The sequence below is a fragment of the Melospiza melodia genome, chromosome 3 (assembly GCF_035770615.1).
Source record: "Melospiza melodia melodia isolate bMelMel2 chromosome 3, bMelMel2.pri, whole genome shotgun sequence".
In the NCBI taxonomy this organism is placed as follows: Eukaryota; Metazoa; Chordata; class Aves; order Passeriformes; family Passerellidae; genus Melospiza; species Melospiza melodia.
In genome coordinates this window covers 71,029,807-71,052,938 of record NC_086196.1, presented here as the reverse complement: position 1 = coordinate 71,052,938, position 23,132 = coordinate 71,029,807, and the positions used below count along the sequence as shown (strand labels likewise).

Genomic DNA, 23,132 nt, shown 5'->3' with positions numbered 1-23,132 from the left:
CAAATATCCAGCCCCCTGACTGACAGAGAACAGATTAGCAATTATTTTAGGGTCATTTTAGTAGAACAATTAAATACCTCCATACCTATTTAATCACACCTGTGTAAATATCAAATTAATTCTTGTGAAATCTCTTTTAAGATGTTAGCTTTGTCTTCCCAATTTTATGCATAAAGACATGTAGGTTCACACCTTGGCTAACAGACAGCTGAGAAGTCAGATTTTGGTGTCAGGGGCCTACTAATTCTCTGTTTTCAGGACACTGATTTTGAAGTCCAACTATGAACTTAATCAAAATGAAGTTAGAGGTTCAATAATAGAAGTGGAAAACAGTCCACATGTTTTGGCTAAAAAGCCTTCCCCAAGGTCAAAAAGAGAACCAGTAGCAGAGCCAGGAATAGAACTGTTATCTCCCAGGCCTTTTTCTTTTGCTTCTGTCCCAAAAGACACTATGAAAGGTACAATATCCATTTGACAAATTGCACAGTTATGTGATGAATTGCATTTTTAATGCACATTTTATGGCCTCTTTTGGCCACTTCCTACTAATCTGTCTTTTCTGGGGTATGTTCTTAACACTCCACAGCTCTCAGTGGCTATTAGACAACAACACAAAAATGTTCTTCTCTCCCAAAAGTAGAATTTACCACAACTTCTCTGGTCTGAAGCAGAGGCCTTGAAATATCCCAGCCTGCTCAGGTGACAGGTTTAAGGCCTGATTGCCTTCAGCCTAAGGGGGTAGGAAGTAAGATGTGTATGGCAAAAGGAGATGGGAATTCCTAGTTTTTCCTCAAAAATATAAATTCCTTCTCCTTCTGCATGTTTGTAAGGTCTGGTATTTATACATAGTTTTGTGATTCAGTACTAAATGTAATCTAGACTTTTTTTTCAAAAGATTTGTGTCCTTCAGCCAAAGTGTTGCCTCTCATTACTCCTGTCAAATCTGTAGCAATCAGCAGGTTACCAATTGCTTCTTAACTTCGTGTATATAATGTTGCCACATATATGCATGCACACACTGAACTACCAGGAACATGAATATTCAGAATATTAAATGGCTATTTGCTGTGATTCTAGCTTCTTGGACTTCTTGAGGTAAATATGAATGTACTGTGTTGCAGAATAAAGTGACTGGACTAGGGCCCAAGTTGCTGGGACAGGTATGGGCTTATGCAAAGGCAGAGCCTCCAATCAGGACAGCTGGTGAACAAAAACCAAGTGGTTACCTTTATTCTAAATTAACACTGTGAATGCACCTAATTTGCAGCAAACCTGATGACCCTTTTTGCTCTCCATCCTTCTCCCTAGAAGATTGGAAGAAATAAACTTGTTACCACATCAGCTTTATCCTCCTGCCTTTGGCATTTTATATTGTGTTTCAGAAAACATGAACCATGAAAAAAAATCATGTTGATTTTTAAATATGAAGCTATGTGGACAATATTATTGCATTTCTTGAAATATGTCCAGAATTCAAACCTGGAGGCAATAGATGTTTGAGAGTGAAATTGGCCCCAGCCAGTTAATAAATTCTGAGCAGAGATGCATAAATCAGCGAGAGTATTTCAAACTTTTTTTTTTTTCCAAAGGGTGGGCATGGGAGAGGGAAACGTCTTTGGAGAATTGTTTTCTATCAGTTCAGAAAATAGAGAAAAGAATTCAGCAATACCCAGTGCTGGTTAGCAGATTGTCATTTTTGGGTTTGATGTTCCTGGGTTTAATTGTCTTTCATGTGAACAATGGCAGGAGCTCTCTAGTGTGCCATGCGAGCATGATAAAAGGGGGCCGTTCTTGCATAGCAATGCCTTTTTTTTATTATTAGCGTAAAAAATTAGCAAGCTGGAAGTCGTTAGAAGGAGTTCCATTGGCATTAATTGTAACGCAGCCTGAATTTGTTTGCAGACCAGTGCGGCAAGACAATAGCAGCGGGGGAAAAAAGCAATATTAATAGCCTTTTACTTATTGTATCATTTTAGTGAGCCTTAATAAGGTGTCTGCTGTCAACTGGAATTTATTAAAATAAAAAAAAGACATGGTAGTTGATGTATTGCAGTAAGTATGGATGAGAGCTCAACTTGATTAATGTATGAGTTGGCTTTTTAAGGCATTTTAAAAAGGCTTCTTAACTGGGTCTTAAGAGACTGGCACAAGCCCACTGTAAACTACCTCATTGCAGTTGGAAAACAGCCTGACAGCTGCTGATGTCTCCTGTGGCTTTGCTTTTTTTTCTGATCAGAGAAAACTGAAGTAATATAGTCCTCGTCAATAATTGCAGTGCTTAAAAATCTTATAAAGGGATTTCTATTCTTCCCTCCGGAGATAACTTTTCAAAGGTTAAATTAGTTTTACTTGTGTGTACTTCAAATATCTCAGCTCCCAATAAGGATCAAGTTTTGTTTTAAATAAACTGCTCGTTTGTGTGCTGCATTGGATTAGCACCATGCTGAATACCCTCTCTTTCAGCACGAGATGGACACTACAAAGCACTCTTTTTAAGTCTAGCTGGAGTCTCCCAAAAACCCTCAAAATATCGACTCACTTGGGCTAGTTCAGTTCAGAGAGGGGCCCTGTCTTTTGTTATTTTAAGTGTGAACACCTGAATTTATCAGCTTTGCTGTGCCATCTTACTACTCAACTTCAAGTAGTGGAGGGAAATGGGAATTAGAGACCCAGCTATCTTTTTGACTTCGGTGTGGTTTCAAGAAGGTGTCAGCCTAAAATATTCTGTGTAGGTGGTTCTCACCCTGCCAAAATGCCAAAGCATGTGTGATAACAGGAAGACCCTAACATATGAGGAGGCTGGTTTATTTGGATTATGAGGAAACAGTTTTGTGGAAGTATGGCTTGTGAAACAATAGTATTTCTGTAACTACACGTTGTCTTTTTCCTTCACCTGCCTGTCTTGTCCTGGATCAAAACCCCATGTGTCTGACAGGCTCCATAGAGTGGTCACTTGTGCTTGCCTTGTGTTGCATTTGTATTTGCCAGGTAGTCTGTGGATGTGCAGACAAATGCCTTGTGAAGAGCAGATGGAGGTGTCCCCTATAGAAATTGTTCAGTTAGTCTGAATTAGTATGTTCCATACTTTCAGCTGGGGTCACCATGAGCATGAGGTATAAGGTGAAGTGACAGTGTCTAGTTCTGTTAAACATTTCCAGATTTGTGTCCTAAGATAAACTGGCCAGACTGATCAATGTTCTTCTTTCCATACCCTATTCTCCATAAGTGCTGCAAATGTCATCCAAGTAGATATCAAAGTCAAAGGGAGGGAAACAGACTCTTAATTTGTTACAGTGCCATGTTGTCCTTCCTGATAGTTCTGGGCCTTTCCCAGAGGAAGTGCTCATGCTTCATTAAGGATGTAAGCTTTATTAGGATAGACGTCATCAGGTTCAAGTGTTAGGAAAAGTCGCTGCTTGCTAACAAAGGCCGTGGCCTTGGATAATGTTCTCCTTACTGAGGGCTGTAAGCCAGTGTGGGTGATACTGTTCTCCTTGTATTTTTTTTTTTTATTTTTAAAAACATCCTGATCCTGTTTGGAGATCTTGTGTGATGCCATTCTCCTTTTCCTAAGGCTGAAAAGGAGAGCTTGAGCCCTCTGTTTTCAGTAAATTCAATCACTCACCAGAGAAAAAGTCTACCTGAAATTATTTCAGAAATCTGTGTGTAACTAACAGTCAATTAACCCACAGCCTGCCATATTATAACAAATATTATTTCCTTTAAGATTTCTTCTTTGGGTTTCAAATAGAAGAAGTGCAGCAGCACAGCATATGCACTGGCAAGGTTTTTTTGCCTTTTCCCTTCTGGCAGGATTGTTATTAAATGAAATTATTCTATGGCTCATATAAATATGAGTTTCAGTTTCTTTTTACATTAGAAGTGTGAACTTCTTTCTATGCAGGCTCCCTTCTGCATGGGAGAGGGAACTGTGGTGTGATATTTCCTGATGCTTTTTCCTGTCACCTTTATTTTATCCAACAGCACTTCTTTCTCCAGTAGCTGTTAGGTAAAACTTTTCTTTCTTCTGTTCTCTGTCAGCAGCTGGGAAGAAACTTGAATGAATTGAAAATGATGCAGCATTGCATTAATTGCAGTTCCCGCTCCTTCTTTAGCCCATTGGCCTCTCATTCTTTCTTGTTCAAAGCAACACTCCAGTAGCTCTAATATGGCATTGAGGATAATGTTTAAATATAGGCATCTCAGATATTTACTCTTCTCTTTACACCTGTGGCAGATACTGCAGTGGTCCAACATATCTGTGATTTGTGGAAAAACCCCCTGCTGTCCTAATGATTTCTTTATGTAGCCTAAATCACAGTTTACATAATAATTCACTCCAAGGTATGATTCACCTCGAGCCATTTTCTCCTCATCTCCTCCTCACCTTCATTTTTAGGCATGGACTGTTTGAAATCTGTTCCTGAATATACCCAAAGGTTGCAAGCACTTGAAAGCTAAGTGTGGATTCTGATCAAAATTTTACAAATGGTTTCCATTTTATTAAGGAGTCAGATTGAAGACCATTAATAAAATGGAAACTCTGCAGCTTAATCTAACCTTGATATATTTCCAGCCTAATGCATCTGCTTATAGCCCTGTCACCGCTGGATCTGAGCACTGAGAGCATTGTTGAATACATTTTCATACCTTTGCATTTTTCCCCCCCATCCCAAGATAGGCCAATTCTCCACTGTTCAGGCATCTTTCTTTCTCCCCCTGACTCTGGCTGTGATTAGAAGAGCAGTGCCCGCATTTATTTGATACCCTGTTTTCTGCTAAGTGTGTAGTTTGTTTAGTGGAAGAGGAGTGCTGCAGAAGGGACATTGAGCTTGTGGCAGAGGTTGGAGGTGCCACACTCCTTAGCTACCTGCACAGAAACTTGTGCTGCTGAGCAGCTCCACAGGACAGCCCCTGTCCAAACAGACAGCAGTGGTGGGGTCACCAAGCAGGATTCTGCAGGCCTGACATTGATTTCACAGAATTCACATTGCCCACCACCTTTTGTCTCTGCTGAAGCTTCTGCTTTACCACGATATTGATGTGGGGCCTTGTGTGTGCTGATGGCTTTGCTTCCTCCCACCCAAAAATTCAGCTTTCCCTGTTGATGAACAGTGGTGACCTCAACTTCTTGGGCTGCAGGTCAGCTGCAAATCTGAATGAATGGATTTATCACTGAATTGTGAGTCATCCCTGAGTGATAACTACCACACAACTACAAGATACTGATTCAGTGTTTGGGGGTGATGGCAAACTTGCTTGCACTTGCAGTTTCTGAGGTGTGTGCCTGAAAAAGCCCCATTTCCTCCTTTGCTAAGGTACCCTTTCAAAGCCTGGTACAAAGTCCTTTCAGTGGCACCGAAAGAGGACTCGTCTCTCACCACATCAGAGCACAAATCTCAGATTCCCTCTCCTGAAAGTGGCCTCTAGTTATTACACGAGTAAAATAGAGACGCTCTCTGCCAGACGTACACGGAGACTAGGTGTCTGTGCTGACACATCAATACAAAGAACTGTTATCAGAGGAAAATTTCTCCTTCTGAACCTGGGCTTAAACTAATATGAACAGACATATAAAGGCCTCAGCAGGTGACCTTTCTTCACATGAGAATATGTCTGCTCAGGGATTTCTTAGTTCATGTTAATTGATTGCCTGATGGGATTGATTAACTAATTGATTCACTGTGGTTTGTGATTTAACACAAAGATTGGCCTAGGGTAATCTTCAAAAGTTTTCAATATGGAAAAGATATTTGGAAAAATGTGGCAGTGGCAATGAGTCTGAGCTCAGCTCTGGTATCCTGTGTTGGGTGAACCCCATCGCTGAGGGTGTAATACTTGGCATGAGGGATCCTGTATAGGCTGGGTTTGGAGCAAAGCAAGCAGAAGAGAGGAGCAAATTTACAGCAGTTTTGTTAACCTGTATTCATTTCATATACTCCTGCTTGTTAATAATTGCAGTGGGTGAAGTACCCATCCTCTCTCTTACGCTGCTGCAGGCAGAGGGAATACTGACAGGGTGTGTGCTTAAAACCATTGTCCTTTTCCCTTTTTCTGCAAGAATGGCCTCCTAAGCGTTACTCTCTGTGTGCTTCTGCTCCCCTCTCACCACCTTGTGTGGATACTCACAGAGTTTTTACCATGGAGGTGTAGGGAGAAGCAGGAAAGTCCCCTCAGGAGAGCAGCCTTGCAGCAGAGAGTACCCCTGGTGCTGTGGTTCACACGTGCCTCTGCCTCCTGGTGAAAAGTGCCCTTTTGTGTGAGGCTCCAGATCCAAAATTCAGGTCTGTTGGATAATTTTAAGAGCATGGTCCCAAGCACCTGGTGGCTGCAGTTGGAATGGTATTCCTCTTGCTTATATAAACTTGTTTCAAAGAAATCGTGCTGTAGGCACACAGTGAGGGCGCAATGGACTTTCTGTTCGTGCTCTGGGTATTTCTTGGTGCTTGGGAGACTTGGGAAAAAAATAAATATATATGTTTCCTATTAACCTGTTTTGAAAATAGTCTTCCCATATCAAAGCGTGTTTAAAAAGCAGATTGCATTTGATAGCAGTAGCTAAAATGCAGTAAGAAGCAGCCTTTTGATCTATTGCAAATAAACTCTTCTGCAGATAAATACGTTACAAGTGTATTTTTGTTCATTTGCTATCAAATTTAATAACAACCAGTGGAATTGAGTTCAACCAAAATGGGTTCATATCAGACTTTGAATACATACTTTTAAATATTAAAAGATAATGATTTGTATGGCATTGTTATATAATGCGTTTCTTGTCTTCTCTTGTGTGCATGTGACAAATTCCAGTCGATAAGCCCAGGACTCTGGAGTCAGTTGTCTGGCTAGTTATTAAGATTAAGATAAGTGCTGAGAAGGGAAAGATACAGCACATTGTACTGCCCTGCTGGGACGGGGCCACCTCGGATTCCAAGTGTAAGCAATGCATTAATTCTCCCTGGCTTATTTCAAACCCGAGGTGTACACTGTAAATATTTGGGAAATATGATGGAAAGAGTGTGGAAAGACTTTTCTTTTTTTTATCCATTAAATGTTATTACTAAAAAGTGAACCTTACCTCCCCCTTGGGTCCTAATCATTATGCATCTGTAAAAACCCAAGACTAATTTTTGTTAATTACTTATGAAAAGGAACTTTTTTCTCCTTACCCAAGCTGTAAAAAAGCAGACAGACGTTTGGACAGCATTATCACGAGTCACTTCATGCTGGATGTGCCACAACAATAACAACATAATTAATGCTCACACAGCAGAGCTCAATTAGGGTCTGGGGAGGAGAAGGGGGGGCAATAGGGCTGGAAGGTCTGAGCTGAAGAATGCTGGAGCTAATGTAAAGTTTCCTAATGGCTTCAGTAAACTTTGAATGGGCTCCAAGATGAATGCTGGTGAGATCAGGGCTTTCTGAGCGTGTTGGAGCTGTTATTGCTGGTGTCTCTGCAGGGGAGCCCTCAGCATTCCACTGTGCTTCTGCCAAAGGGGAGAGGGAGAAAGTTTTCTGTTATTCCAAAATAGTAATGAGATATTAAAAACAAGACAAATTTCCTCAAGTTCAGTTGTTATTTCTCACTAACTTAAACACGAGCTTTGCTACAAATTGGTCGTCAATGCCTTCAAGGCAGTAAAGTTTAACTTGTCTGTAAGATTGCTGGGAGGAGTGACAGAAAGCAGTAATTTAGAAAGTGTATTGAAGCTGTGTGCAGGGTAATGTAGACCACTGGGTGGCAATTAATTTTTGTTAATGAATTTAAAACTAGATGTATGGAAGTGGTTATATGAAATGTATATGCTGCTAAACAGCTAACTAGTCCTTGGGGTCTGCGTTGTCATTATCTGTATGTAAATCATTTCAGCCAGCACCATCTAATGAGTCAAAAGCTGCTCTGAAACTGTAGCTGAGATTTGCAAGACACATTTTGAAAAACCTTATGCCCTGCTTCAACGTGTGGCCCTTAAAATGAAACCAGGTCTGCCCCCTGATTAATCGTGTCTTATGTGGAGACAATTTATAGGTTTTATTTGTTTCAGAGAGGTTACTTCTAAACTCTAGGAATATCCCATGTTAATGGAGATAGGAAATTAAGGAACATTCAAAACCATTTAAGAGAAAGAAGGAGCACAACTGAAAGGTCCCCAGTGACTGCTCCTAAATCTTATGGTTCTTATGTGGTGGGAAACAGATTTAAAAATAAAATAAAATAGTTAACTGCGAAAGACTATCTGACTAAACCATACAAGCTGCTTTTTCTTGAGCATCAGAAACTTCTGTTATTGAATTAGAAGCTGTCTCTTTCCTTCATATGCTTGTTAAATCATTGTGCTTCCTTAGCTCCCTTAAGGTATATGCTACGATTTCCTCTTAACCAGCAAGGAAGATATATAGCTCCTGTATCTTTGCTGTTTACAGTTATCTTAAGCAAAACCAAAATTAAAGCAGAATCACTGCAGCATCACAGTTTCTTTACAGAGTCTTGAGTAAAAAACAGAAAGTTGAAATACCTCAGAAAGGATATATAACACATGAGAATTAAAGTAAGCATGTGTATGTAGATTTACAACTAATTGCTAATAAGACCTCAAAAAAGTAATTAAACCAATATCTGAGCCTGATGTGCTGTAACCAGATAAATGAAATGTACAGAGCGGACTGGAATATTTGGGATTCCACGCTCTGTTTCTCACCTCTTTTTTCACAGCGTGGGCATTATATCATGGTTGTGTACATTCCAGTTAGCTGCGAGTGAGAAATCACCGCCGAGGTCGCTGAAATGTCAGTGCCACAGTGCTGAGGACAGAAATGGATGGAGTTCCCCGTTAAAACTCTAATTATCCAAACCCAGATGATCCAATAGGAAAATGCATGTGTCCTATATGCTCTGTACTGTGGTCTAACAGAGACACTGCCTGGCTGAAAAGACATACAAACAAACCTGTGCCATAACCTATTTCAGATTTTAAGCACTGACTGAATTTAGTCTCTGGCACACAAATACAGCTTTATGCTGTATATTCTCTGAATACTCTTGAAAGCAGCTACGTGGTTTTTAAGCTCTTTAGCTGAACCCTGTATGGTCTGAAATACCCAGGTAGTTAGCATTCCTGCCAGTTTGATATGATGGAGACCTTTACTTGAACTGACCTCAGACGGAATAGAAGACTAATTGAGGCAGTCCTAGTTCTAGCTCTCTAGAGGTACAAAACTGCAAATGGTATCTGGTGCATGCATAAAAAGGTTTACATAGTGGAAGAGGGATATAGGAAGGAAAAAACACACTTTTCTTTCTCCATGTCTCAGCAACCTATTTCCCCTTACCCCTGAAGCTTCAAGAAAAAAAATTCCCATCTTAATGTCATAGCATGGTAAAATAATAAGCAAAATAAAAGATTAAAAAAAATGAAAGTGCGCCTAAACAATCCAGAAGGTGAAATTGAGACAGTATTTGGGTGCCTCAGGTCTGTAATTAAAACTATCTAGATAAAAAAGAGGTATTCTGCCTCAGATTTATGCTCTGAGAATAAGAAGGAAAAGGCTGAAAGTAAAACACAGCAAAAGAAATCAGTAATTCTGATGTATTCAACTCGCCCATCAGAAGAAATGGCATTAATTCAGGTACCCAATTACTGTAATGTGGTTCAGAGCACCTCAATAGGTGTTTCAATCTCAAGCCAGGACTAACATTTGTAATCCTTTAAATGCACTTAAGAAATTGATGTTACAGCCCCACAATCTGTTAGGGGCCTTGCTTCCTGGCTGATTGCAAAGTATCCCACCATTAATTGGATCATCAGAATGTGATCCGCGTTCTGGTCCCCGGATTATGTAAGACTGACTTTGCTCTGACGCGCTGAACCAGAGGCTTCTTTTGCTGGATAGTTTGACCCTTAATGTAGATAAGTGGTATTTTTCATCAATCTTAGCTTGCATTAAAAAAGGGAAATGTCAGTTCAATGTGGGGCGTTTAACTTAATTCAACATCTTTTAATTTAATACCTTGGAAAAGTTAGTCCGTCTCCGACCTGCTGGAGACTCTGCTGATGGAATGGTTTGTGGAGCAGGGCTGGAGGCACGTCATTCCTGCTCCATAACACAGTCAGGTCCCAAAACTCTGTGTGTGCTTCATCCCTATGTAAAAGTGAAAAGTAGAAAAAAACCCAAAACGCCTCAAAACAAAACAGCAACAACACCCTCCCTCAAAATGGTAACCTGGCCATGCTTTTTCAGTAATGCGTTTCCTCAGCTCCTTTGGACTGTTCCCCAATGACTGCTCTACATGCCTGAAGGAAAAGAGGCAAAAAAATTTTAACTCAGTGTTTACTACCCTGTTTTTTTTCTTGAGCTTCAGGTTTTCTTGATTTTTTAAAAAATTTTTTATTTTTTGAATCAGAGTGCTTTGATTAATTGGCTCAATATTCTTAACGTGCTTTAGTGCTGCAGTAAAGGCTGGTCTGAAAATCCTCTACCTAGACTAAACCTAAAATCCTGTTGAAAATAATGGGACATTTTTTCTAATAAAAGGAGGCTTTATGTAAAAAGAAAAATATTAGCAGAATAGGAACAGGACATGTCATAACACCTTTTTTTCCCCTTTCTTTTTTTCGTGTTCTGCATCATAAAAGCCCTCCTAGTGCTTCTTTCCCTGATATTGAGTGCGTTTATCCCAGTGGTACAGACAGAAGTTCAAAGGCGACTGCAAGGTTGCTTTTTTTTTTTTTTTCTCCCAAAGAAAATAGTAAGTATTCCACATTTCTAAGCATTGCAACAGGCATCAGATTGATCTGAGTCTTACCATGGCTTTGGGAAAACCATTATGGGTATGGTGTGTCTTGGGCTTGTGATTGTTAGGAGTGAAGATGTTGAGGTGAAGAGAATAACATCAGGTATCATGACCAGGGCTTGATGTTTCTCATGGAACTGATGCTTAATAATCTTGAGTATAGCAATGATTTCAGTAAAATTAATATTCACTATCTACGTAATTTTATGTATATATATATGAGTGTGTGTGTGTGTTTGTTTGTTAAAAATCACAGGTGGAATCTCATATTTTTGGTGTCTCAGAGAAAGAGCAACCTCTTTTCCTCTGTCACACAGAGGCAGAAGCTCATGGAGATCATTTGCAATCGAAGCTGTCTGACTTAGGTCTCCATTCTTTTGTTTTCTGTCAAGATCTCAGTCTCATTTTCCCAGCTCTGCCCTGTCCCACTTCTTTTGCAAGGCCTTCAAATATAGTGCTAAACTGTGGGCACATAGTGCTGAGGCACAGCAATGGTGAGGAGGTGGTTGGACCTCATGTTTCATTGTCATCTTCTAGTAGGCTGTGGAGACTTTTTCTGAGACATCTTTAGAACTTTACAGGTTGAGGAGAAAAAAAGCTTTTGAGGCAACACATTTGCTTTGTGAGAAATGTTTGATCCCAAGGAGAAGCAGATGGAAGACTGTGGCTCTTGAATTTCTTCCACTGTCCTGCTGGCCAGGACCTGTACAAAGTCTGCCGTGTAGGGAAAAAAAGATAAAAATTTTGAGGCAGAGTTTAAATGTGAGGTTTGGGACAGTCTTGTTAGACATCTTAACCATATGGTTTTTGGAGTTTAGGATGACACCCTGTGAGTTTCCTTAGCAGGAAACACATCTCTCCATCCACACTACTTAGGTTTTGTAAATTGGCAGAATACCTAGATTAGCCGTCTCACTGGCTTCAGCGACAGTAAATACAGGTATGTGAGAAGCCTTTTGGTGGGAGATGTTTTTGTGATTTAAAACACAGACAGGAAGAGAACTGGTCTGGCATTTGGAGTGAGATGAGTTGTAAACATTAATTGTGAATTGAGCAGGAGGAGGCAGTTTCTGGTGCTGCTTTGGGGATTTGGGTCCCTGTTGCTGTTACTCATATAAGGTATGTGGCTCAAACTTAAGTGCCTGACCTTGCTTGCTTTTTCCCCTCTCATTTTTTTTGCTCTCTCCTTTTTTCCTGATATGAACTGAATAGGAAGGCAGATAGATCGAGTTCTGGTCAGCCTAGTTGGCGCTGGAGGTGATATGGTGCTACACCAGGACAGGGTCACCTTTTGGTTTAGGCTCCTGGCTGGAGCACAATAAATACATGTGCTTCCAGCAGCTCTCTGGCTGGTCCCTTTGAGCTGCAGTGTGTGTTGGTCATGGTGGTCTTCTCTCATTGCACTTGGTGCAGGAGGATCTCACCTGCAACAACAGAGACCCCTGAACTGTAAGTAAGAGCCCTGGATAGAGATTCCTATAAGCAGGTGACCAGCTTTCAAAAATATAATATTCTTCTCTCAAGCATGTTTCATGCTACAGTGTTTGAATCTGTGTTCTCCTTTAGAACTGCCCCCATGGAAGAAGAATGGGAGTTCCTCCTGCAGTATCATTGCTACACTAACATGTGAAGAGATATCTGAAGAGATATACTTTAATATATGATCCATGAGGGAATTCCACTGTTTAAGCTTAAATATTTTAATGGGCAGTATTGAATATTTGGCTATGTTCAGTCTTGGCATACATAGAATCACCTTTCTTGAAGTGAGTGAAGCTCTTTCTACTTCTGCCAGACCTAAGCTTAGGTTGGAGACTTCCAGTCTCATAACTCAGCTTGTTCAACACCAATACAAAGCTCTTTTATGAGGAGAGAAATATAAAGCAATATACGCAAGTCTGTAATTACTTTGGCCACAGAACAAACATATTGTTTCTTCCTGCTTGGAAGGGCCTAACCTTCTGCAGGGAGAGTAGGATCTGTGATACCTCTGGTATTGATAGCATTCCTACAGCAACTGTGTTTTCCAGCAAGCTTTGTACTAGCATAAGACATTTCTGGTTTATTCCATTGTGTGGAGGGGAAGGGAAGCTGTTTGTAGCTCGTGGCAATGCCTTCCTGGGCAATTGATTTCAAACAGTGCATCTCAGGGTGCCTTCCTGTATGGAGTTGCACTGGAAGTGCATCACTTCCAGTCTGTTTAATTGGAGTCTGGGGTGACACTTCTTTGCTGCCTTATCCACGGATAGAAAGATGACATACATTTTAGCTTTAAGTACACTACAAGGTTGGAAAGTAAAGTTGAGTTTGCTCTGAAGCAGATATATTGGCTTCCCATGCTTTGAAGACAAATGGAGGCTCATCCATCGCTGCTACACAAGTAAGCTGGTGCTGTTTCAGGCTGCTTTGGGTTAGGATTTCACTTTGCCCTTCCTTCCTAATGGGGTCCCTTGGTGGAGAATGCCATCCAAGTGCAGGATGGATGAGGTGCCCTAAGGACCTGTATCATGCTTGCCTTTTAAGCAGTTCCTTGCTGAACTGTGAACTGAACTTGTCTTGGAGTGCTGTTTGAGGATATGAATTCAACTTTGAGATAAAAAACTAAACAAACGCTAAACTATACACTAGCATATGTCAGCCTGGAAGCACACAGTGTTTGGTGGCAGTATTCATATGAATCTAAAATTATTTTCTTGTAATGCTTTCAGTATTTCCCCAGAGCTCCTTTCTTTGTTCCAACTCCCTGTGGAAGAGGCTGAGAAAAATGGCTGGTGTGTTCACTCTGGCCACTGTCAGCGCCAGGCTCGCAGCAGAATTAATTCTGTCCTCCCTAATGACCATCAGATTGCCAGGGAAGGGGCCCCTCTGTCTGCAGGATCACAATAAGGAAGTTTGGTTACACAGGAAAACACACTGCAAATGCTGGAGGGTTCTGCATGCCTGGGTGACACAGGTTTCTCTCTTGGGTGACACTTACCTGTCCCCAGGGTGGGCTGCTAGGAGCAGCTGGCATGCCTGATGCTTAGCGTGTTACTGGTTTTGGTTTTTCTTTGAAAACTTAGCCACATGTTTCCTTCATGTTATGAGGGAAATGATTTAAAAGAAGGGGACAGGATGAAACAAACCCACGCGCTGTGTCCTTTGTGATCGTGTCCTCCCCCAGGGTTCTCAGTTCCCTGAATATGTTTGTGAGACCAAGTGGGTTTCTATACATACAGAATGTTTCTTTGCATTAGGGTGCATGCTTTTTTGAGGTTGGACTGCTCTTTAAATTCAGATTCCACCTTTCACACAGGTCCACCTGCATGCAATGCAAATATTTTTCAAGGCAGTGTTGCTTGATTTCAGCAAATTCAGACCATCTTACACAGAGGTGCAAAATTCATTCCCTGTTTCTGTTTCCTGGACTGGCACATGCTCTGAACTTTACCTGTGCAGTTAGTTGGATGCTGTGGGCAAAAATGTAGGAGAAGAGCGTCCTAGAAGGGAGCACTAATCAGCAGATTCTGCTGTGTTGTGAGCAATAGCTCATATGTGCTAGGGTGTGAAGCTGAGCACATCCCTTTTAAATGGTTGGTTTTGGTTTTAGTGTTGAGCCCAGCTGTTCCTTGAAACACTCGGTACAGTACAGTAATTTAGAGTGTAATGATCTCGTATGAGGAGGCAGATGTGAATCACAGGTGAACTACTTCTGAATGATGGCATGGGTGTGAGCACTCCCCCTGCCCTTCTCTTTCCCCTCCCAGTCTCTCAGTCTCCTAGATTTATTTTCTCATCTCCCAGATTTATTTTCTCATCTCCTACTGCTTTTTTGCAACACAGGTGGACACATTCCAGTATGAGTCTGATGAGCCTGCTGTGTGCTGGTTGATCTGGTTCTCAGGGTTGATTTTGTCTTTTTTCACTTTGTGTACGCTAAGAAACAGATACTGCCTCAAGTAGCTTTGAATGTACCAATAATTGTATGTCATAGTGAGAAGCAAAACAGAGAACATGTCTTCACCCAAGATTTGGAAGTGGTAGGAAATGACCTCTTACCCCTCTTTTGCTTTTTAGATCTTTAAGCCCTAAGCCACCCTAAATCTACTGTCCCTATAAAAAGCTGCATTTTAAAAGGCTTTAGGAGGCTTGCTGACCTTGCAACCTACTTTGTAAGGAGTCTGCACCCACAGCTATTAAACAAAATTAATTTCAGCACTTTTAAATTGTTAATCTTGCAAAAGACAACTTGCTTGCTCTCCAGTGATCCCACAGGTCATCATTCTGTGAGCTGCAAGCCATCACCAGGGTTCATGGCTCTCAACATCGTGAGAATGCTTGTGGTCTCCCAATTGCCTTACAAAATTAATTCCTCTGCCCTCCACATTTCCTCCCCAGCAGCTCTTTGAGATCTGGGCTCTTTGTGAGCTGGTTGTGTGTAGCAGCTATTCATGGGTAGCCACGCCACAGATTTCTCCCATTTTGAAGTTACTCTCTCCTATCTCAGTTGCTTCTCAAGTCATGGGAATGAACTTGGGGCAGCAGGACATGAATTCAGGTAGGAAATGACAGGTCTTCGGGGTGTTAGCGTTCCTGTTGAAAGGGAACTCTTTAATTTCCCTTTCAATAGGAACTCTAACATGCTGAAGTCTCTTAAGTTACATTTCCCCATATCCATGGGGCAGATGCTTGACCAGGTGTTAATTTATTTTGAATCTTCTTAAGTGTGTTCTTCCTGGCCATGAAACTTGGAAATGTTGCCTTTTTTCCTCCAGATGGGATGCGTGTGGATGCACTGGGGGTGGGGGAGAAAGTGCACGCTGTATCTGCTATTATCATGCCTGGTTGTCCCTGCTCCTTCCACCTCTTTTGTCTCTGCCACTCAAGCCAATTTCAGCCATCCGCCGACTCTCATTTGGGATAATAGCCTCTCTTTTTACTGTTGTCTTGTCATGTTTGATTCGGCAGCACAAGGGTTTTAAATTAGCCAAAACGTTTGCATGCTGGGCTTACTCCGCTGCCACTACCAGTTGTAGAGCCACTAAACCACTTGATGCTGAAATTGATGATTGCTCGGAAGGAATAAGAAATTGTTGGTGGCTACCGGGAAGATTCATTCACGCCGAGCCCCTTTTAAGAAAGCTGGGGGGGAGGGAGAGAGAGATTTCCTTCAGTTCCCTGCTGCCTGGCTGTGGCTGCATTGTGCTTGTGCCAGGTTCCCGCTGAGTGATTACAGCCTTGCTAGCCTGCGTAGTTCCTGTGATTTCAACATAAAAACAGAAGAAGAAAAATATAGAGGCAAGGGAAAGGGGGAGGGATGAAGCTCCAAAGACTTGTAGTTCAATTCGGTAACGTAGAATTGTGGTGTTTTAACTCGCTGCCCGCCTTGTTGTTGTTGTTGTTGTCTAATTTATTTCCCCTGGCTGAAAGCTTACTTATTAGAAGTTTTACTCTGTAGTAAAACTACTGCACTGGCCTGCCTTTGTTGGTGATACTAAACCACAGCTGGGCTGTAAGCAGTTTTTAATATTCTCTGGATTAAAAATGATCCATCAACAATGGGATCAGGGATCACCAAGAAACTATACAAACTGCCTAATAATACCTCCACATGCCCCCCCAAATGCCTTTTACTGGTTTACATTCGTGTTTAAAGACATGAGGGGACAGAAGTTAGAAGGGAAAAGAAGATGAGAGTGCTTGAGAAGCCATAAAAAGAGAAAATAAATGTTGTATTAAATGTGAACAACTAGGATTGTGTGATGGATATAATTTTATTTCAGAACTACACACAATTGCATATGCAATGTGAAAGAATCTTTTATTTCTGTTGAGTGGATTTCTGTTTGAAGAGAGATTATTTTGTTATTTTAGTTTATTTTTCATATTCCACCACTAACTCCAGTGATGACAGGTAGTTAAATGGTCAGAAAGGTCAGTAAGAGACCCATGTACAATGGCTCAGAGTTTCCAAGTCCAAACACAAACACTATATATCAGAAAATAGTAGCAATTGTTAATTTAAAACAAAACAACCATCCAGACCCTCTATTAGCCATAGATGCAAGTTCCCAGGCAGTTAGAAACATGGCTTCAGATATGTAATTCATTATACAGTGCCACAAGTAATACCCTAAATAAACACGTGGGAATATGATTGCATAGCATTCAAGCCAAGAAAGATGTTCTCATTGTATCTAATGTTGCCAACATTATTGTTACTAATATTCTAGCACTTTTTTCCTGATTACTAAGCCACATGTTCTCTTGCAAAATAAAACCTTTTTCTGCCAAAAGGAAGAAAAAAAAATCTTGTAAATCTGAAGGTGTTGGCATCCAACTTTATTTCTCTTGCATATAATCAATCGTGAAGAAATCATATAAATGACTCAAGCTCTAAAAATACAAATCTAACTAAGAGGCCAAATCTCTGGGGCCCAGCAGTGGTGTGCTGTTGTGCAAGCCCAGCTCTAAGGGCTTCTGTCCATGCCAATTAGCAGTAGATTGGAAAGCCGGGCGACCATGATGGGTTTAGTCCTGTTATCTAACTGCTGCACTGTTCAGAATTGCTGATTTCCCTGCAAAATCATGACAGATGTATTACAGGAAAATATATTGGCTGAGTAGCTAGTGAGAGAGTTAATGCAAGGGATAATAAGTAGCTAAGGCTACGTCCTCCAGCAGACTTTGATGTAGTTTGATAATATATGGGACGGGTCAATCTGCCCTATTAGCAAATGTAGCCAGTTTATGCTCTACATACAAACTAGAGATTTGATAAAGCACTAAATTAGTTTTCACAAGGTATTAGATGTTAGATACTTAATGGGATCATCATGCTTTTGCTACACTTGGTTAGGATGTGTTCTGTAGCAGAAGCAGGCGGCAGCATGACATTTCACCGGGAAAGGAAGCCTGTCTTGTGACTGAATCACGAGTCTGGGAATTAGAACGTCCAGGCATTGCTTGGCTTCGGAATTACTGTCTCCCTGACTTGCAGGAAGGTTTCTGTTTTCACATCTGCAGAATGGGTCTGCGTTCTTCCCTTTCCTCTTTGCCTCTTTGCAAAGCCACCACTGCTTTTTAAATGGGCTTTTTTTTCATCCTTGGGGGCAAGTAATCATAAATCTGTGACACCTCAGTCATATGAGATGAATCCTGTCCCACTCAGTAAGTGCTGGGAAAGTCCCTAGACTTGGTATCAGAGAATTTACAGGTTCAAGCAAATCTGGATAAGAAACTTTAATAGATTATGAAAGGAGAAGCTGAGGGTTTAGGTGAACTTCTGCATTTCCTCTCTGCCAGTGGTCAACCAGTAATTTAAAATGTAACTAAGAGCAATAGTTTAGTGAAACCAATAGCATTTTTATAGCCTAAAATCCATTGGCAAGATAGGTCATGTGGGTACGAATCTGCATACCTGTACCCATTCTAGCAGTGGGAAATGTGGGTGAAGAAGTCAGCCTTCCTGGGGCCACACAGAACCTTCAGAAAACGATGCTTTAAAACCCATTAAGTGCTTTGTCTTTCTCACATGGATCTAATTTTTTGCCAACATTATTTTACCCTCTGTTTACAGACAATGTTCTTAAATACATTTGGAATCCATCATTTTACTTTCTCTAACATCTCACCGCATATGCCAGTAACTGATCCTGGATGACCGCTGCCAGGCTTTGCACTTTGAGCGCTAGGGAGACATCCCTGCCTTTTTGTGAAATGCAGCAAGAGTGTCATGTATAAAATGATCCTGTTTGAAAGGATAGAAGCCGTATCCCAATATAGATCACAGTGGAAAATGACTCAAAATTACATGACAGCTTCTCCCCATTTACCTTCCTCCCCTCCCTTTCCCTTTCTCAGCCTGTTTCCCAGTTGGGCTGTGGTAAGAAACACATTGTGTATTGTGACATTTTAGTTTACTGTTACTAATAATGCCTTTGCATCTTTCATTAGTGGGCTATTTATAGGATTGCAAAAGGGCATTGGTACCACTTGGCCTCTGAGGTGGTACTGCCACTGTCCCAAGGACTGAGATGATTTTAAAGGGGGCTGGGCTGCACCCTGGCCTTGGCAGTGGGCTTGCCTAGCTCCAGCAGAAGCCTTGGATTAAAATCCTGTGGTTTAAACCTGCTGAGGCCAGTCTGGACTTTAGATGCTTTCATAAACAAGAAGACTTTGCCTCATAACTCCTGCTAAGCCTGCACCTGATGAGCTGCTCAGGGCTGGAGGGCTGTGTTTTCCCTAATAAATTCCTTTTTTTGAACCCACTTGTTAGTCAAGCATTGTGCACACTAACTACAGCGAGGGCCCTGGGCATAAATTACTCTCACGTGGCACTGTCTCCGAGCAGCCCCCCAGTTATGGATTACTTTGTTCTCGACTTGACAGGAACATAATTAGAACTGTTGATGAAATCTACCAAATTGTTCCTCCGTGGCCTCAATGGTCAGGAAATTTGGCTGAGTCGTATTTGTCACCGACGTAAAGGCTCTAAACACTTCATATTAACTATGTTATTAATGTGCCCTCTAATCTGTCCGTGAATTGGTAACACTTGGAGGGAGCTTGTGCTCTAATAGCACCTTGTGATGAATTCATTGTAATGCTGTTCAAAAGTTTCTGGAGGGTGGGGGGAAAAAAAAAAAGAAACCTTAATACAAAGTGCATATTTCTAGGTTGTTTCTTTTTTCTGTATGTGCATTTTTATGTTATACAGTTTTGTTTTGTTTTGCTTAACTGGAGATTCATTTAGGCTTTACATTGACAGACCCTTTTCTGTTCTATAGGATTTGCTGACATTTGGGCTGTTTCATTGCCAGAGGAGGCTTTGTGTGTCCCAAAGGAAGTGAGTGATCTGGCCATAACAAATCCTGCCAAAATATTTTAACACCGTTACGATTTTCTAATGCAATGCGTAGTGAATGTGACTAGAAAAGGATGGTGAGTCCATGCAGGGGGTTCGCTCCCTCTCCTCCCATTTGTCTGGTGGGACGAGCACGTCGCAGCTGCCGGGGGGTGGGAGGCCACAGCCAGCTGTGGGAGGGGTGTTTGCCTCCTGGAGTGTGTCCCTTCGCGTGCACCGAGGGCTCAGGCTGAATCTCTAAACCAACCTTTCAAATTCTGCTCCTGCTCTTGAACTTTGTGCAGTCCCAGGGTCGTCAGAGACGGTGTTTTAGTGATGTTTAAAAATGTGTCTTGGCTGCTGTAAGTGTTCAGTGAGTTTAAGAGGGGAATGTGTTAGACACTTATGGATGAGAGAAGGGTTAGTGGCTGAAGGCCCTAGAAGCTGACAGACTCTTACCTTCAAAATGAAGGGCTGTCTTCTACTTCAGAATAGTTCTGAGGAGCTTTAAGGTGGCTCCTAACTATATAAGCTACTCTACTTAAAATGCTAGAACACAAAATTAAGTTCTCACATGTAGTGTTCAGGGAATGAAGACAATTCAGACAACCTAATGTTTAGCTTGGAGCTGTAGGTATGGGAAAGCTAAAATTTATATTCCCAAGCTATTCTCTAGAGCAGCAGGTAAATTAACTGTTGTTTTTGTAATACCTTGGTGATTTGTTTCTATTAAATTTAATACCATCCACTCCCCTCTCTCCCACCATCCCCCCAAAAACCCAACCCAAATATAACTAAAGTTAGTCTTTGGTGAGCAACTTAAAACCCAAAACCAGTAAGCAATTTGAAATGTGCTGACTGCAGAATATCAGCCATCATCAGGTGTCCAACATGCACCATATTGGATTACTGTGGCAATTGGCTTCTGCAGCAGGGTAAACTCATGTGTCTTTAGTCAATTTTACATGTATATACTTAAAAATAAAGTAGCTGTGTGCACCTGCAAGTTTTACTGAAGGAATAAAAGCTACAGTGAAGTAGAAGAGTTGAGCATGTCCATGGCTTTTGCTCAGGTGGCAAAGTAAAGTCTGGCCTTTTGCTGTTGATGGTGTTTCCAGCTTGGATGTTTCTCTGTTTGTTTGTCTTTGAATACCAGATAGGATTGCAAGTTGTCACACTCATCTCCTGAGCCCTTGTTCAGGTTTTCATGGCTCACACATGCATTCTGTTCCCTGTGGCCACCATATATGGCATTTCCCAGGTCCCAGGGGCAATGATGCTGTCACCAACAGGAGGGAAGTGTTAGCCTGGGAGTTACGACTTTCTTTCAGACTTTATTTTAGGATCTTAATATAAATAAGTAAATGAAATGGGAATCTTAACTCGGCATTTTTCTCGTGCAAATCAATCTATTTCTAGTAATGAGCAATTTAAGTATTTTTTTTAATATTGTAGTTGCCATCTCGGGAAATCAGGACCAGAATTCAGGATGCTCAAATTAGGTGTTAGTGCATATAGATATTCTGTTGATGAATCTATTATTAGAGTGAAATAGTACTTTCCCTGGGTCTGTTTCTTTTCACTGTTTTTGTCTCTTTTTCTCTCTCAGGTCATCTTGCCTAAGTTTATTCTTCCATTCTTTAATTTCACCTCACCATTTGATTAATTTCTGCCAAAGCCATGGGCTCTTTAAGGACTTTCTAAATTATTAGATCTTGTTACTTATTTGCAGTGAGTTCAAAACTGAATTCTATTTTCTTTTGTCATAGTCTTGTTTTATCACTGTTCTAAAATGGGACATTATTTGGGGCATTCTTCCCCAAAAGCATTCTTTATGCTGTCCTGGCTGTACTTCATCTATTTTTCTAATATGCATTTGCTACTAAAAATTTTCTATGAGTGAATGAGTATTATATTATCCTTGAATGTCATTCATTTTCTGGGTTTGGGGTTATTTTGGGGGGTTTTTTTAAAAGTTTCTAGTGGAAATGTCATGCTACATTTGTATCTATGTATGTCCATCCTGAACATACAACTCTAATTTGTCACTCAGTAGAACCAAATGCATGAGGAGCAGATCTTAATCCTGATTTCACTTGTTTGAGAATAGGAAGTAAAACAACTTCTGTAGAAACCAAGGCACTTACTCAAGGCAGGGAGGTGAGGAATGGGATTCTAATATCAGAATTGGAATATTAATTTGGTAAAACTGCATGCTCTCATGGTGTCAGCTGTGGGGAGCATATGCTAGGACATGCTTGTGTTCAAAATCAGGTTGCATAGTTAATCATTCCAAGAAATAGACTTATCACTTCATAAACTCTAGCAAAGACTGTTTTCTTTTCCAAACATTTAAATTACTGAGCCGTTTTATGCATTAAAACCCAATTATGACTTGCATGGTATTTCAAATAGTTTTCAAAGCTGTTTCTTTTAGGAACTATGCATTGTCTGAGCTTTTAGCACTGAGTATTTCATATTTTCAGCTGTATCAACTGTAGGGTTTTTTCCTACCAAAACACTGTTTCAAGAATTTTTATAACCAGACTAATCAGCGCAAATCCCAAGCAGCCAGTTCCAGAACATGCTGCATGTCCCCTAAAACTAGCAACCTAAAATTCCAATGTGGCCATTGAGCTACAGAATATAGCTTAAAAATACTTTATTTCCTTTTTCTAAGATGGTGAAGACCGGGTTAAAATAAAGGGATTTTTCTGCCCCCTCTTTTTTGCCACATTATGAGAGGAATCAAGATATGTTGCAGGAATTTAGGGAATGAGATTTACCTGCTATGGATCAGAAATACTTATTTTAAACACCACCTTCTTGTTTATAGGGGCAAATTTAGTACTTGAGCTAGACATCAGTTTAAAAAAAACTCCAAACCATCCAAAACTCCAGAATAATCTTTTGTCTTACTCACTTGGGTGCTGGTTTGTCAGCAGGGAAGTGTGTGTGAATCAGATCACACTGATTTGGTCAGGAAATGACCTCTGTGGCTGTGTATAATGCAGTGGCTAGGAAGAGCTGTGTTATTAATATGAATATATAAAAAATGCATGTGACAGTGGTACCATGATGAGACCACTTACCAAAGGCACCCTAGTCCTGAGTATAGAAAGTTATCCCCAGACCTTTTGGGAATTAGTAGGATGGTGCTTGGTAAATGTTATATTCCCAAAATAAGGCTTAGGTACTATGGATATCAGGGAAAACAAAGTTTATAAGATGAAGTAATCCTACTTTAAGTGTCAAACAAGAGAGAAAATAAGTTTTCAAAATCAGGAAGTTGCTTTATAAAGACCATTATGGACCCAGGATCCCTGTGTAGGAAGAAGCAAAGCTGTTGGCTTTAACAAAAAGAACTAAAAGGGGACTAGGCTGTTCCTCACCCCACTCATTCTGTATCTTAGAGCAGAGCTGGAGCTGAGATGGGAGCCTGGTGCTTCTCTTCATGAAGAGATTGTATGAATGAAAGGTTGCAAAGATATTAGAATTTACTAAGTCAAGTCATACTTG

The 23,132-nt window shown here is 40.8% G+C and overlaps 1 protein-coding gene across 30 annotated transcripts in view; it reads left to right on the top strand.

Annotated features, from left to right (window-relative positions):
* Positions 1–23,132, top strand: part of ESRRG (estrogen related receptor gamma) — a 390,326-nt gene that overhangs the window by 144,584 nt on the left and 222,610 nt on the right. For 14 of the 30 annotated variants that reach the window (XM_063152197.1, XM_063152186.1, XM_063152188.1 and 11 more), the window contains one exon: positions 19,558–19,711. The exons of 9 other annotated variants lie outside the window; for them this stretch is intronic. In XM_063152197.1, the coding sequence (XP_063008267.1) occupies positions 19,677–19,711 (35 nt within the window). In that variant the 5' untranslated portion in view covers positions 19,558–19,676. The remainder of the gene's footprint in view (positions 1–19,557; positions 19,712–23,132) is intronic. 7 more of the 30 variants (XM_063152208.1, XM_063152203.1, XM_063152205.1 and 4 more) reach the window with 1 other exon arrangement.